The following is a 17,900-nucleotide window of genomic DNA, read 5'->3' as shown; positions in this document are numbered from 1 at the left end:
TTAACTTCTGTTTCAGAGTTTTTGAATTTGGCAACAACTGGTCTAGTTTTTCCTTCTGTCCCGGGAATCCTGTGGATGGCTAGTTCATCTGAAGGGTCGATGGTTACGCCCGCCGTGTCTTTCATTGTGGCGCATAACTCTTCACGAAGATTTTTCTGTGCCTTTTCCTTCCACCCTAGAAATTTGATGTTGTTTTTCTGGGAATATTGCTGATTATGATTCGCCAAGGTTAATGCAGATTCTGTCAATGTTTTGCAATGATCTTAGTTCTTTCATGTTCTTGATTTTTTCCCCTAATGTTTGATAAGTCATGTTCACACTATCTGCGATCTCTTTAGTTTCAAACATAAACTCTTTAACTTTTAGATCAATTTTGTATTCCAATTCGTCTTTAACCTGGGCTTTGACACTTTCTACGATTTCTTTTTTCAATGCCTCTTTAACGTCTGTAATAATTTTTTTCTTTATTTCCCCAGTTATTTCTGATAGAATTGTTGTTACTATGCTTTTTATATCTTCATTTTTCACCATTGACTCCCTAATTTCTAATAAACTTTCATGAATGAGATGAGTCTCAATTCATCTGATAAGCCGTTACCCGGAGTGAGATGTTCGGTGTCGGAGCTGCTAGTAAGTTGTTGTTGTTTTAACGGCCTTTTATCTGAAACAATGGAACTTCTTACAGATAATGGAACCGATTGCAAATCTAAGTTCAGTTGACTCTGTACCAAACTTTTATCTGTTCATTTGCTACTCCGGTCTGCCGTTTTTAATTCATTCTCTCCCCCCCCCCCCCTTTTGTTTCGTGTCCATACTTTTTGACATGGTTTGAAAGTCCAGTGAGCGAGTACTCACGATGATTTTTGCACTTTATAGAAAAACGATGTCAGATCCACGAAGAATGGTCACAAATAATCACAAAACATACTGGAAACGGATTTTTATTTAATTAAGCGTGTTAAGAAGCTTTTTAACCTTTATTAAGAAACAAATATTCGATTTTTTTGCGGAGCACTGAAAAGTCCGTCACTCTACCACCATCACGTGGCCCAACTCTCTATTTTGCATTTTTCTTGTACAATAACTTCCAATATCATGAAGTTATTGCCCGTCAAATACAAGTTAAAGCTGTATGTCCGATGTTCATTTATTACATTTGTTCAAAATAACTTAAGCAGATAAATCAGTTTTTAAAGTTATCAACTTTCCCTTAATTACATACTTCAAAACATTGGCAGTGAGAACATTATTTAAAAATTAAATATAGCGGGTACACATAAATGCATTTGTCGCTCGTCAAGTTTGTTAGGCGTCTATAAATACATGTAACCCACGCGCATCAAGAGAATCACTACTTGATGTATATAACTTATAATGTAGATGCAACTGTCTAGATTTAGGTCGGAAAGAGCCCAAAACAACGACTTACTAAGAGGTATTTGATATTTTTATTTCTCATAAACTTATGACAAAGTACACACTGATGATCTTCGCTCTAAAACTTTTAACTGAACATGTCTATTACTTGATTCGTGCATTAAAAATGGCCGAGTGACAGTTGTTTGTCATCACCGATTTCAAAAATCAAATATGTTTGGATGAAATAATATATAACACTGTCGTACAGCCTCATAAATACGTACATGCGATGATGTAATAGCGTTTTTATAAGGTGGAAAAAATTGTCGACATTTGGACCATACAACTTCAATTGAATAACACTTCATTTCTGAACTCATGAATATCGCAAATTGCGGAAACTTCCTCGCTTTGTAAACTCGTACCGGCCTCTTTGATATCCACGAGACAATATATAGAATGTATTTTTAGCATAAAATGAACAGATAAATGCAACGTACATGTATATCACGAAGTTCTTTGGTATCTAAGGTCATTACGAGTTGACCTACTACAAGCTGACAAAGCAATATATTTTCGTAGAGTATGATGTATTTTCGAGCTGACAAAGCAATATATTTTCGTAGTGTATAATGTATTTTCGAGCTGATAAAGCAATATATTTTCGTGGAGTATAATATATTTTCGAGCTGACAAAACAATATGTTTTCATAGAGTATATTGTATTTTCCTATTGAAATAGTTGAATATCAGTCCACATAAAGTCAATGACTACAAGATTTACGAACTGGTAGTTAATATTTAATACTTTCTTAAAATAGATCATAAATCAGTGATTAGCAACAACAATTTTCATATAATGTATCACATTTTCGTACCATAATTATGTAACATGCACAGCCACCAAGAGATTGTACTTTTAATTCTTCGCAGAATGGTCGAGAAGTTGTGGTTGAATTCGAAAGAATAGTTCTTCCTAAGCGGTGGAGCATTGCAACGGATACATACTCATGTGATCGAGATCCTATATCAATACGCTAAATCAGTCAACAAACACATACTCATGTTATCGAGATCCTATATCAATACGCTAAATCAGTCAACAGACACATACTCATGTTATCGAGATCCTATATCAATACGCTAAATCAGTCAACAGACACATACTCATGTTATCGAGATCCTATATCAATACGCTAAATCAGTCAACGGACACATACTCATGTTATCGAGATCCTATATCAATACGCTAAAACAGTCAACGGACACATACTCATGTTATCGAGATCCCATATCAATACGCTAAATCAGTCAACGGACACATACTCATGTTATCGAGATCCTATATCAATACGCTAAAACAGTCAACGGACACATACTCATGTTATCGAGATCCTATATCAATACGCTAAAACAGTCAACGGACACATACTCATGTTATCGAGATCCTATATCAATACGCTAAAACAGTCAACGGACACATACTCATGTTATCGAGATCCTATATCAATACGCTAAAACAGTCAACGGACACACACTCGTGTGATCGAGATCCTATACCAATACACTAAAACAGTCAACGGACACACACTCATGTGATCGAGATCCTATATCAATACGCTAAAACAGTCAACGGACAAACACTCATGTGATCGAGATCCTATATCAATACGCTGAAACAGTCAACGCACACATATTCATGCTATCGAGATCCTATATCAATACGCTGAAACAGTCAACGGACACATATTCATGCTATCGAGATCCTATATCAATACGCTGAAACAGTCAACGGACACATATTCATGTTATCGAGATCCTATATCAATACGCTGAAACAGTCAACGGACACATATTCATGCTATCGAGATCCTATATCAATACGCTGAAACAGTCAACGGACACATATTCATGCTATCGAGATCCTATATCAATACGCTGAAACAGTCAACGGACACATATTCATGCTATCGAGATCCTATATCAATACGCTGAAACAGTCAACGGACACATATTCATGTTATCGAGATCCTATATCAATACGCTAAAACAGTCAACGGACAAACAAACACGTGATCGAGATCCTATATCAATACGCTGAAACAGTCAATGGAACTATGTATTTGCACTTTATTCTAGTTTCTCATTCACTGCTACATAAATGGAGACGATAATGAAAAAAGATGACGGTGTTTGTTGTATGTTTAAAATGCGGTAACATGCTCCATCCCCTACAGGTACCTAAACGCAAATACATAGAGAATACCGGAAATACTGAACCATCCATATTCCAACATACTTATAAATACAGAGGGAAAACCGGAAATACTGAACCATCCATATTCCAACATACTTATATGTACCTAATTGTATGCAGTTTCAGCTGTAGAATACTATATGTTAAACACCAGAGTGTTCCAACTCTGCTTCTTATTTGGATGACTTCAGCTTCGTCAATTTACCATTTTTATATAGGAATAATCCATTATCACCTGCATATGGTGTTTATGTTTGTCAACTAGTTAAATAGTCAAGACCATGTTCTGTGTATGATCATTTTCTTTAGATCGGGGCAGGCAACTGACAAATATGTTAATGTAACAGAGGTTTTAACAGCCTCGTTCACAACCTATCATTGTGTCGAATGGTGCCTAATGTGTTTTATACCAACTGGTAGGCCGTTCTGTACATACTGATTTTAATTACGGAGTTTTCATTTTGTATTTTGTGAGATTAATAACTGTTTATTACCTTCACTTTTTTGCCTTTTACTTTTAGTGTAGGTTAGACAATATTGTCAAGGGTACGCCCTGAAATTAATGTATCAATCCATGCATGATTTACCTAAATCGAAATCTTAATTTCTAACCAATGAATCATTTATAAATTAATAAAACTCATAACAAGGGTTCTACAACATGTGAGGCAATTGAGATTCCTGCAAGTTTATCAAAGTTTGGACAAAAGATCTACCTTAAATAATGCGAACAAATGTTGACCTTTTGAATTTTACCCCATACCTTAATTTTATAAGAACACTAATATTATAGAAAGTTTCAACGAAAATCATTATAAGCAATGGATTTCATACACAATAACACTCCTATAAATCTGACAAAATTTTGATCTGGATAAAATGAACTTCAGGCAACCGTCCCGATTTGTTCAGTACATCACAAGTTCAATATAATCATTATATGATATGTTGCACTATATGAACGTCACTGGGAGTTATTTTTACATCAATAACAAACAGCTATAATTCTTTTGAATCTTAAAAAGAATACAAAATTAAGAGAAGGACAAGCTCGGACCTCTGGACATCCCAAAAATGAGATCAGGTGCTTAGGAGGCGTATGCATCCCCTGCTGACCGGTCACATCCGGCATGAGCCCTAGATCCTGAGCAGGTAGACATAATAACCCGTTATATATTTGAAAACCAGTATCTAGACAACATTCGACCCAGTGATAGATAATTATAACGACCATAGAATTTGAGACATGCTGACTTTAAACAACACTATTGAAACCCCTGTAACATCAACTTATTTACCATATTTGTTAGCAGCCTGCCTCGATTTAAAATTGATCATACCGAGAACATGCTCTCACGTGTCCAATCAATTGAGAGACAAATAAACAGATGATAATGTAATATTGCTACACAATTATGGGAAGTTAACGATGGAATATAAGAGCTAGCTCAATATATACTACGAGTACTTCAATATACATATATGTGGAATAGACTATAGATGTATTCTGTCATTCCCCTTGGGTTTTTTTTCCCCAGTGCAGTTGTTGTATGTCTTGTCATTAAATATCAAGAATATTGCTGTAGAAGCTTTCTTAAGTAGCCTAATCAAATGTAATAATTATCTATTTGATACCCATATTTTGAGTGCAATAACTAGAACCGAGGATCCACTTTGGTAAAAACATGCACTCTTTGAATTCCTGAACCTCTGTAGTGTTGCTTCCAATTTGTACACAAGTAAGGAAATCTTATTTTTCCATAAGTTCTGGCTGCATTATATTGAATGTAATCTTTCTCATTATCGTACATGACTCCTATGGTCAATGATCCATTCACTTTTGTTACACACCATGCACGTGCAATTGATATTATATCACCCCATGGATTCAGTCTATCGCCATATCGCCCAAGTCCGGAATGTTCTACTGAGCTAAAAGTAACAACTGCGTCAAATAAACCAAGTGAACCATTCAGAAAGCTCTCACTGAATTCAGATGGAACCATCGTTTTTACTTTTGGATGCCTTGATTCTATTCTGCCGTATTCTAAGGTCACGACTTCTTTTGCACCTTTTTCAAGAACTGCCGCCTCAACCCAAGGATTTTCTGAACCAATTACTAATACACGTCCATTCTTAATTCCCGGAGCATGATCCATTCCATCCCTCAATGCGTTTGTCTGTGAGGCACCATAGTTTCCTCCCAGTGCACCTCTTGCTGATAACCGAACCATCTGATCAATCCCTTCTTTTGACCAGACAGGAGTCCTAGCTGTGGATCCTAAATATATCTGGTTAAAATACCAAGCAGAAACAGGTAACCTGTTACCCATCGTAAAGTCATTCCAAAGTTCTGGAAGGATTTCTCTTGGGGGAACTTTGAATGTATGACCTTCATCAATGTATGGATTCCGATAAATAGCCTTACAATTTATTGGAGCTGTCACATGATTAAAATATGGACCAGGAGTGCCTGGTCTGGAAGTATCACATAAAGTTCCACAGCTCGCACGAATGGACTTAATTTTTCCTAATTCAGTTAACATACCTGGTGGAGGCTCATGATATGTTTCTTGATAAGGCATAGAGCTTGAAATCGTTTCATTCAAATTACCTTGATGAAATTTTTTGAACGTCAGTATTCCTATGATTAATAACATCAATAATAAAACGTATTTGATCACTCCGTCTCTTCCTCGGAAATCAGGGAAAATGGCCATCTTGTTGGATCACTGAAAAAGAAGCATACTATAATGAATATGATTAGATGTAAACAAAATTCATAGCTCATGATGATGAGCCCCTCAGAGAGGATACATATATACATCTGTATATGATTATGTACATGTATATATACATTGTTACACCAGATATACGTTAATATATAAAACCGACATCATATCAAGATAATATAATACAAATCCAGCAGCAGTAAATGAAATATTCTTAATCATATACTAGTACGAACTGCAAGAAATGAAAAATACACACACGCACGCACACGCACACACACACAAATATATATATATCCAAAAAAAAATTATCACAGTGTCCTGTTTAAGATATTAAAAAAATAAAATAAACAGTACACAAAGTTAAAATTGATCAGGCTACCTAACATGGCTACGTCAACAAACGCAGCCATTTGAACATGTTAGTTTTCGGGTCGCATTGGGATTTAATGAATATTTGAAGGTATGTTTGGACACAAGTATAGTAGGAAATATGTAGAGAATTTTTTTTAAATATTAAATCTATGAGACAGCAACTCAAGAATTCAACGACATCAGGCCTCAACCGTGCGCAGCTTTTTGTGCGCCGTAAATCGAAGGTTTTTACAAGGGGTGGATCTGTAGCTCTCTGTTCTGTCACATTTTTTTTCAGAGAGCTACAGTTCTGCAGCTAACCTGAATCCAATGATATAAATATGACAACAAGGGACCTCAGTTTTTTGCGGTCTCATCCGAAGAACCGCGCCATTTAGTCGCCTCTTAAGACAAGCAAGGGGTACTGAGGACCTATTCTAACCCGGATCCCCATGGGGTAAAAAAAAAATGTTTTATAACAGATTTACATTTCAACCCAGAATATCAAGTATTTGTTAGCAACTCATGTGTATGGTCCACGTATTGCGGTCTTGTTTTATAGAACCCCAACTTGTTTCATATTCATACCCGTGCAGTAGTCTGGTAAATGTTTTGAATGGTGATCATTCAGGTGTAAAAGGCCACTATCCAAGTAACGATCGTACATACCATAGTAATTTTGTTTACTCTACCGTGAATGAGGTTATATATGGAGTTCAAACGGTCATTTGAGAGTATGGGAAAATATAAATGCGTCTGATTATGCAAAAGTAGTAATTAGAAATGGTTATAAATTGCCTTTCCAGCCGGATCCAGAATCGAATTTTTATTTTGCGAAACAGTAAGTGTATTATTTACTAAATGTATATATAACCGCTTTTTGTTTTTATATCTCTGTATACCATTGGATAATGGTGATGAGATCCAATAAATTGAAAAAAAACCTGCAAAATAAATTCCGGAAATTCAGTGCGCAAGCTATCTAATTCGACACATTTTTGATGAGATTAATTTGTACTGTTGGGGCGTCAAGCGCCTATACTATGCCTGGTTCCTCAGCTGTGAACATGAAATTGTGGAATTACCCGATCCTTTATACATAATACAAATGATAAATAAGAAACATTGGCACAAGCACCAAATTCATGGGTCGGAAAGATTTTTGGGAAGTGTAGAACTTTAAAAAAAATCAAATTAACAAAAGGTTAACCGAATGTAAAGAAACAGTTGCAAATACGAAATCAAATATATCTCCAGGTTTAGACGGAATACCTGATGAAATGCTTTTGGGACCAATTACATGTGCATCTCTGCTTTTTTATGATATGATGAAAGAATTTTTTACAAATGGAAAAATGACATATTCTCAAAGGCTCGCAGTTATCTCTCTAATACACAAGAAAGGAGATATCAAAGGCCTGAAGGGCCTGAGAGTCGACTCGCTCTTCATTGTCAACTGGAATAGGTAATTTTGAAGGAGCAAGATAGTAATCAAGGACGACAAACATCATGTGTGTGTTTGCATATGCACGCGTCTTTTAGCAGAATTTATACTTTAATGCATCATAACTGTAAGGTGACTAAATTTGACTAAGTCATGACCATTGCCATTTAAATTACATGTACATATCCAACATGGATGTAAAGAGTCATTTCTAACTGATGATTGTGCTAAACAACCCATGATGTATAAATGCTAAGAATCGGAGGAAAATCATTATGTAGCCATATAGTACTTTGTCGACTCGCTCTTCATTGTCAACTGGAATAGGTAATTTTGAAGGAGCAAGATAGTAATCAAGGACGACAAACATCATGTGTGTGAGTTTGCATATGCACGCGTCTTTTAGCAGAATTTATACTTTAATGCATCATAACTGTGTAAGGTGACTAAATTTGACTAAGTCATGACCATTGCCATTTAAATTACATGTACATATCCAACATGGATGTAAAGAGTCATTTCTAACTGATGATTGTGCTAAACAACCCATGATGTACAAATGCTAAGAATCGGAGGAAAATCATTATGTAGCCATATAGTACTTTATATCACAACAGAAAACCCTCAAATAAGCACCACAGTGGTTGTAAGAAGATACCATCCAACAAAACATTTTAGCAAATCAATTCCTTAAAGAGACACTACAGCTCATTTTCCACATTTTAATGAAGTGTTTTTTAAACCATATATTGATAAAATGATAAAATTCACATCGATGCTGACAATTTTGAACATTTGGGATGCATCAATTTACTCTCAACTGCGTGTTGAAGATCGTCCGGAATTCAAAGGTTTCTTCATGCTGACTCGGACTTTTGAATGCTTATTTACATCACGTGGTTTTGAATGACAGCAAAGGTGCTGTGTAGGAAATTATCTAAATTCCCCTTCAAGGGGTCCACACTCACCTTTCAAGTACATAAGATTATTCCCTGCTCCTTATAATAACTAATTATAAATAATTATTTCAACAGAAACCTTTCCATGATGTTTTTACAACTAACACGTGTCGTGTTCAGATAGAAATAGCACGTACTTACTTTTAAACGTAGTGTCTTCGCAGCTAGTCTCAATGGCAGATTTAGGGGTTCAGTATCCCCCTCCCTTTTTACGCCTCAGATTGTGAATGAAAATCAAAATTTTGCACCCGAATGGCCAATTACTTTGGCTAATCTTTGACTTTCACACCCCTCTTCGGAAATCCTAGATCCGCCACCGAGTTACATGCGTTTCTCCGAGCTCTCTGTTTTCCAACGGTCATACTGATCCCTAGGTAAATTTTATTTCACGCATGAGTTTTATCTCATTCTATTTTTACCTCTTTTCTCACAGAATCTGTCAAAATGCTAGATCTATCAACTACACTTTCTCTCACTGGACGACATGCTGCACTGTTTACTGTCTATGCGCATGCGTCTGAAGACTAAAAGGAGGAGACTCGATATTTTTTGTATAGGTCATCAAAAAGTATCAATTTTTACATTAAAACGATAATTTTTAACTTTAGATAAGTGTTATTTTCGTAAAGTTCATACTTTCAACAATGCAACAAAAATTGAGAAAGCGCTGGGAAAATTGTCATTTCATGATTTTGGCGCAAAATGAGCTGTAGTGTCTCTTTAAACTTTAGTCAATGTTACAATGACTATGCAGTTGACATCTGTAAGAAACATCCCTGTTTTTACTGTACTGACTATCCGTGCACATTTTGAGAGTTTATTCAGAAACTAGTCATAAAATGCTACCATCAAAACAATAAAGAAAACAAGAAATGTTTGTCAAACAATAGAAACATACAACAATACCCCCACTTCCAACGTGGTGCAGAACTGTAAACAGTTATACACATGCATCATTTAATTCATAATAGTACCAAACCAATGCAAGTCAAGATGTTGAGTGGACAATATCTTCCTATGTCCAGAATGGACTGACCCTTGGCCTTTGACCATGTGACCTAAAATAGATAGGGGTCATATATTCCATAGGATGTACCAGTGTACCAAGTTTGGTGTCAGTCAAGCTACTGATTCTTGAAATATACGAGACAATATATTACTATGTCCAGTTTGACTCTTGATCTTTAACCATGTGACCTGACAATCAATCAATAGGGGTCATCTACTTCTTAAGATGTACCAGTGTTCCAAGTCTGATGTCCGTCAAGCAAAGGGTTCTCGAGATATTGAGTGAATAGTATATTCCTATGTCCATTTTGACCCTTGACCTTTAACCATATGACCTTAGAATTATTAGGGGTTATCTACTCCTTAGGATGTACCAGTGTACCAAGTTTGATGTCTGTCAAGCAAGGGTCCTCAAGATATTGAACGGACAGTATATTCCTACATTTATGTCCACATTGGACTGACTCTTCACCTTTTGACCTAAAAATCTATAGGGGTAGTGTACCAAGTTTGATGTCTGTCAAGCAAAGGGTCCTCAAGATATTGAACGGACAGTATATTCCTACATGTATGTCCAAATTGGACTGACTCTTCACCTTTTGACCTAAAAATCTATAGGGGTCCTCTTTTACTCATAACCAACCAACATTTGAAATATCATAACGATCAAGTGAATGGATCGCAAGATATTGAGCGAACATGTGGTCTACCGACCGACAAGTGCAAAGCACCCCCTCTCCCCTTTTTTCTTCTTTGAAAGAGGGCATAAGTGTTTACAAAATCTCAAATACAGTCAGAAATATGGCTGAAATGGGTTTCCGTACTTCGAAAAAAAAACGTAAATACTGACTATTACAATGAGATTAATGGGCTACCATAATTCTAGAAAAAAATTAATTTACACTCATATTTATCCAAATATAATACGCACTTTTAAATTATTATTTTTTTATGCGAATGGACACATATTACATACCACCAAAGGTTTTTGCACTTAATTTTTCGCCGCGTTGTTTACCTATCTAAAAGCGTAAAATTGTTCTTAAAAAAAAATAAAATATTATCTTACACCCTGTAACTAATCATTATGAAACAGCCAATTAAAATTTATCATCGTGCAATTTTTAAAACTGTCATGATATTATGATACCGTGACTAGCACATGTTTTGTGTACACGTCCTGTCACTTGCTTTTGTCAGATTTCTGCATGTTGCACGTTTTTCATGGGTCTGGGAATATGCGATTACTTTTGAGTTTTAGCGGTAAATGACTGATGTACTTACCCATCTAGATGCGGTGAAATTTTAGAGGGTTATGTTTGAATTCTTCATTTAGTACCAATTAATTAAATTACTGGCTTTGATTATTGATATGTTTATAATTACCGAGGGGGTGGGGGTGGGAGTGTCGTTATATCGCACCTTCATACGTCATTTTTCGAACTTGGGTGATGTTTTGATTACAACATATTTTGAACGCTTGCATCGGCTATTTAATTGATATGAACTTTAAACAAAGAAAATATAGAGTCTGGTAAAACTTTATTGCTACAAACTCTCGTGCTCTGTTGAAATTAACACTAGGGACCGGTCAATATTTATTGGGGGGAGGGGGGGGGGGGACCGCGGCATTACACAGTTCTATTTTTGTCCTATCGTCTACACATACTAATAAGAGGCCCACAGGCCTTATCGGTTACCTGAATACTAGTGAAAATCCATGGGCTTTGAAATTTAGAAAAAAATCCTATTCTGAATACCTGAGCTACATTTTAATGTTCAGCAACAGTATAAAATAAGATGTGTTCTTAAAACTTCACTGCCTTCAAAAGTGCAAACACTGATGAAAGGCTTTAAATAATAGGTGTATTAACATTAAAACATCAAAACATATGACTAATTTGGACTCATCCTAAAGTCATAACCCTGGGTTTTGATCGAAATTCACCATTTTTTGTACATCTTTTTCTGCTATTCCTAAGTATGCATTTAGATTTTATATAGTATCAGCAAACTTACACATAAATACTATATACTAAGTTTGGCCCAACTCCGGCCGTTTCACTAACCGATCGTAGATCGTAAACGTACGATTACGTTTAAGATCATTTGACTCGCACGTATACGAGCGTTTCACGAAACCTATCGTAGTCGTAACACGAACGATTGCGATTTACGTCTGACTTTTTAGAGCTCTTTTCTCTATGGAGGTAGATTTAAAATTAATCCTACCATGGAAAGAAATATTCATTCATTATTTCCTCATGGTTTTAAACATATCCTTATCGTCTGCAGTAACCCATGCAAGTTGTCAACAAAAATAATGGAAGTTTTGAGCCCGATCTCTAGTGTAACGTAAAGAAAATTCCTAGAATGTTTAAACAATTGATAGAATAATTTTTATTGACTTTCATGGAACTAAAATTGGGGGTGGGGGTGGGGGTGGGGGGTGGGGGTGATAAGAAATAACATAAAAGATTTACATTTTAGAATTTTAAATGTCATGTATCATCTGCTCATGTGAGCCAAATTTCCATCAATAAGTAAATTATGTTCAACGGATTAAAATAATAATAAGGAAATGAAATTATATTGATAAAAGGAAAGAATAAAATGAAAATAAAATTGCACACTGACTTGACTTATTCCTGTTGACTCCCGGTGGAGCATAGGGCTGCAAAATTGCACACAAGTAAAGGAAATTTTATTCTGCATCAAACCATGGATATGTACTCCGGCGTTTAATCATTGCTGTAAAATACGCTATAACACTAATGACATATCTATTCACTTATTTGTATAAATTTCAAACAAATCATGGGCTCAATTTTTCCCTAAAATGACTTGAAATTTATTTTCCCCATGCGTTTGTCTTTTATATATATTTTTTCCGTTTAGGCATGTAAGCATATATATGCTTACTTCCGTCTTTACGTGATGATGTGTAATCCAGATCATTTATTAAAAATTATAATTGTTATTATATACTTTCAATTTCATCTCTTCTTTTTTCTTTAAAAGTTTGCGGGCATATATCACACGATATATGCCCGGAAACATTCAGGCCCGCAAACATTACGTCACAATCAATACACTACCCGTTAATTTTCAAATTTTTCGTGTTTTTCATCTTTTACTCAGTTAAACCAATAAAGAAATTGTTAAAATAGAATTATTATTAGTTTCTAAATGAAATTGAAAGTATATAATAAAAAGGTTATAGACTTTGTATGGGAAAATATGACGACTTCGTTTTTTGTCGCGGACGGACCTCGCAAGCTCGGTCCGTCTACGCGCCAAAAACTCGGTAGTCATATTTTCCCATACAAAGTCTATAACCTATAACTATTACATGCAAAGTTTGATATATTGACTACCCCCCCCCCCCCCCCCCCTCCCTCACTTTTTAAAATATGAATTCTTGCATTGCCTTTACATTTATTTCAGCAGACTGGTCACAGGGTCTAGGCCCGTTTTGGACCCGAACTCTGTGATACAATGAATTTACCATATTTGTGGTATCACAGAGCCCGGGCCCAAAACGGACTTGACCCCTGTGAGACTGACATTTCTGTGGTTGTGCGTAACAAAGAAGGACAACTCTAATTGATTTAAGATTCGGGCTCGGACTGTTCAATATTTTTGTGCAAAAGCAGACTGCAAGTCATTGTGATTGTTTTCTTCCTACAAAGTATAAACAAACTCGGTCAGGTAAATACTACCACAAAATGATCTCAGGCGGGGCCAGCATGGCGGCCATATTGCTCATTTCCGTGCATGTAGGAGCACTTACGATAACCCTAGACTACTCGTAGGGTTACGATCAATACTGATCGTAAATTGCAAATCGTAACTTTTAGTGAAACGGTCGTACGTGCTACGTTCACATTTAAGTCTACGTTTACGATCTACGATCGGTTAGTGAAACGGCCGCTGAACCCTTACTCTGGGGATCATCAAATTTACAATCTTGGTAAAAGACTACCTGCTCTATCCATTTAGTTTCAATTTAGTATCAACAACACTAAAGAAGATGTTATTTAAGTGTTTTACACATAAACACTATATATAACCGGTTTGGCCTTACCTTGGGGTCCGTTTTACAAAAGGTCGTAAGTCTTAAAATTAGTCGTAAGACATAACTTACGATGTGAGACCCTTTTACAAAGATTTAGGATTTACGAGTTACGATGAAATTCGGCCTTAAGTCTACGACCGCCCGGGGGCGACCCTATGTCCCAAGTTTTGTCGTAAGTGCTCCATAAAATCTTTGTTACTATGGTTATTAAAATAATTCAACATGGCTGCATTTCTAATGTTTAATGTTATGAACGAGACTCATAAAAAACGTGCGTTGCGGGTGTTTCGCGATAGAAATAATCCGTTGGACTACCTCAGTGATGTTGAGGTAGTCGAGAGGTATCGTTTGCCCAGGCGGTATCTCTACGAGTTAACAGATTTAGTGCGGGGAGACGTAGAGCATCCTACAAACCTAAGCAAGGCTGTACCAGCTGTTATTCAAGTACATACCATGATTCATTATTGTCTGCACACATAAAGGCCTGTCCTGCCTCCTTTGTTTACTACAATGCGTCACTTCCTCTGATGACTGCGTCACACAAAATGTGGTTACGTACTCGTATATTTCCGTCAGTGCGCGGATCAAACAAATGTAGCAAGTGTGTGCCTTAGGACCCATTGCAATGTTTTTTTTACAATGTTTGTATATTCCCGCATAGACCATACTTTTTCCAATGATCATGATGATGTTGACTACTTCAAGTATTTTTAAAAAGAATATGCATGTCATATCAGATCTTATTTCGACACACCCATCCACACGTAGGCCTAGTTATGTACGCCTATATTATACATGTATGCACTTACATGTACTAGTACATCATTTATATGCACGGTGTTATCCAATATCATGGTAGATTTATACCAATTATTAGTATGTATGAGAAAGACACTGTATTGGGAAAAAAATTGTGAATGAATTAATCCCTAACCCTTTTCCACGTCCGCCCCCATCCATTAAATTATCATTTAGGCCTATTAGGCCTAGTATGTTTGTAATGTATTTCAAATGGAAAAAAGAAATTGTGAGTGAATTAATTAATTAATTAATAACTACATCCCCCCATTATACCAGTTATTAGTATTTATGAAAAAATAGACGGTGTTGCATTTTTTTTAACGTGTGATTGAATGCCCCCCCCCCCCCCCTCCCCCCCCCCCCCCTAACAAGTACCATCATCCATCATATTGCTTGTTATATATAGCCATTAACGAACTGCAAAGATTCACCTTTCCGTCCTATATTAGACCACTTGATACAGCCACGTACCTGTAAAATTATGATTTTATATCGCCTAGTATATCATATATAATACACAAGAATAACTCTTATTTAAAATCTAACTTTTAAAAAATCAACTTAATTTCCTTGATATTGGAAATCTGTAATTAATATTAAGATAATTAGGAATATATATAATTTGAGATCAAATAATAAGTCTAATTATTCATATAATATGCATGCATTAGCACAACTAACTTATAATTAGCAATCTGACCCCCCCCCCCCTCCCACCTTAGTCTTGTAACTCGAATATAAATGCATGTGCATTTGTATATACAATGTATGTAAAAACAAAATGCTTTCTCATAACATACTATGCAGTAATTAAGAATTGTTTATATGTACATGTATTGATCAGCTTCAAATGGTTAACATTCAATCAACAGGTTTTGGCTACAGTCAGGTGCCTAATTACCCCCCCCCCCCCCCCCCCCGATTTATTTTGGCGATATTTTCTTCAAAATGTGTGGATTCCCTGTCTATCCCATCCCAATTTAGGTAGTCGTTTCACTGTTAGTATGAATTAGTAGTTTATTAATTAATGTATCAATTAAGATTGTATGCCAACATGTTTGGTAAATCAATAGATTGAATTGAATAAATTTACTTCGCTTAATTAGCAATGCAAATATATAATTCAAAGTTAATTTGCTCCAATTTTCTTTCCTCCCCAGTGTCTGCACGTCAAAGCGTCGGGTTTCGCGCGGTATCTATGTTCAATTCTACAACTTCATGCGCTGAAGAGTTCCATATACGACTTGCGACAAAAGAATTTACGATATACGATTACGATACGTTTTGTAAAACGGTCCTACGATCTGTCGTAAGTTCTTCAAATTTATGACTTAGGACTTTTAAAGATTTACGACTTTTTGTCTGGTCTGTATATCATTCAAGTTATGACCAACATGATATACCATTTTCATTTTCTATGATTGAAATCCATACTCCATGCAAAACTTACATGTAATTTTTTACAATTTTATTCACATTTGAGTACTTCTTTTATGATTTTGAATTACATACAGTTTTAATATTAAAATTTTCAAAGGTTTAGTATTTTATTGCAAATTGTCTCTATTATATTCAACTAAATCCAAGTGCGTATCAAATATATTCGGCAAAATACGGTAAATGTGATTATTTATATCTGACTGTAGAATAGTCTGAAAGCGAAAACATAACAAACTGAATGTGCGTTCCTCGTCTCACCCCGGAAGATTTCCGCAGAAATAGTCACATGGTTTAGGTTTTGAAACACTTTCGAAGAGGCCTCGATGGGGAGTATGATCGGTCGTAATATACCATTTTCAAATATTTATTATGCTTTCTCAACCTAATAAAGCGAGATATTTAAACGCATGTACTAATCATGTATTTCATTTGTAATGCCTGAAAGGACCCTACCTTGGATTAAAGAATCTGCATCGTTAGATGTTCAAAATCTTCGAGCCGGTATATGTCTGGTAATTTCTAAAACCCTTACCGTGTTAGTCGTTTATCCCTTGGAATGCGTCGCGTCGTTTGGTCGCTGAGGTGGACTAACCGGAGTATTAATGGCGGCGCTCGTTGAAGCGGATAGCGTACTATGTTACAGGCTGCACATTGAGCCCGATTTTATATTAATTAGTGTATCACAGAGACAAGGGCGTGGTTTTGTTAGGGATAGTAGATCCCCAATTCAAAGGACGGTATGTGTAATTATCCAGCTTTCGTACTCAGATGTGAAACTTAATTTATAACGAGTTGTTATACGACTCCTATCACCGATCGAACTTGTTTGTCTGTAAGCTGTCGGCAGACGATTATATAACATAACAAGTTCAAGATCAGTTTATTCACTCAAACCATAGAATGGCACACGAGGAACTATACACTTGTCAGAGGTATAAAAGAGATAATAAGTAGGCTTAAATTTACAATATATACAAAGTGCTGAACCATTTTTGAATAAATTGGTCTTGTAACCTTTGTTTTACAACAGCTGAAATCCATTTACGTTCAGACCAGATATTAGAGAACCCACAAATGTCTAATATTTTCTTAATACATAGGATCTAAGAGTTTGACATGTGTCCACTATTGTGATGCATGAATAAATACCTGTACAAATAATACTATTTTATTTTCCGAGCATGTAGACAATTTTGTCTAGTAGGATATCATTCTTTTATATATATTGATATACAAAGGATAATGCCCTGTCTCGCCGTATACCGTATTTTATAAGAAGGTGTACTGTTTTTTAAGTTGAAAATATACTTTAAGAAATTTTAACTCTACACGTTCAATAATATCTGTTTTCATTACCCCAAATTCACATCCATAAAGTAACAGTGGAACTGCAATCTTAGCAAATAAATCGATTTGACAGTCAACTGGTAAATTAAATTGTTTTATTTTTCTGATTACCCCATACATT

The 17,900-nt window shown here is 35.7% G+C and overlaps 1 protein-coding gene across 2 annotated transcripts; it reads right to left on the bottom strand.

The window, feature by feature from the left end:
- Positions 1–2,144: 2,144 nt before the first annotated feature.
- Positions 2,145–17,150, bottom strand: LOC125682336 (uncharacterized). Of its 2 annotated transcripts, none has more exons than XM_048922834.2 (2): positions 16,886–17,150; positions 2,145–6,348 (listed from the first exon to the last, which is right to left on the bottom strand). In XM_048922834.2, exon 2 carries the CDS (start codon positions 6,334–6,336, stop codon positions 5,272–5,274), a length of 1,065 nt encoding a protein of 354 aa, XP_048778791.1. In that variant the 5' UTR covers positions 6,337–6,348; positions 16,886–17,150; the 3' UTR covers positions 2,145–5,271. The 2 variants fall into 2 exon arrangements, with proteins under 2 accessions (XP_048778791.1, XP_048778790.1); XM_048922833.2 differs by having other exon boundaries at positions 16,965–17,149.
- Between the last annotated feature and the right edge of the window lie 750 nt (positions 17,151–17,900).

This window comes from Ostrea edulis, chromosome 2, assembly GCF_947568905.1.
Source record: "Ostrea edulis chromosome 2, xbOstEdul1.1, whole genome shotgun sequence".
In the NCBI taxonomy this organism is placed as follows: domain Eukaryota; kingdom Metazoa; phylum Mollusca; class Bivalvia; order Ostreida; family Ostreidae; genus Ostrea; species Ostrea edulis.
Note: the sequence above shows the minus strand (reverse complement) of the source record. Positions and strands in the feature narration are given on the sequence as shown.

Coding starts and splice junctions, on each gene's coding strand:
- LOC125682336 (XM_048922834.2), bottom strand. CDS start 6,336: ATGGCCATTTTCCCTGATTTCCGAGGAAGAGACGGAGTGATCAAATAC.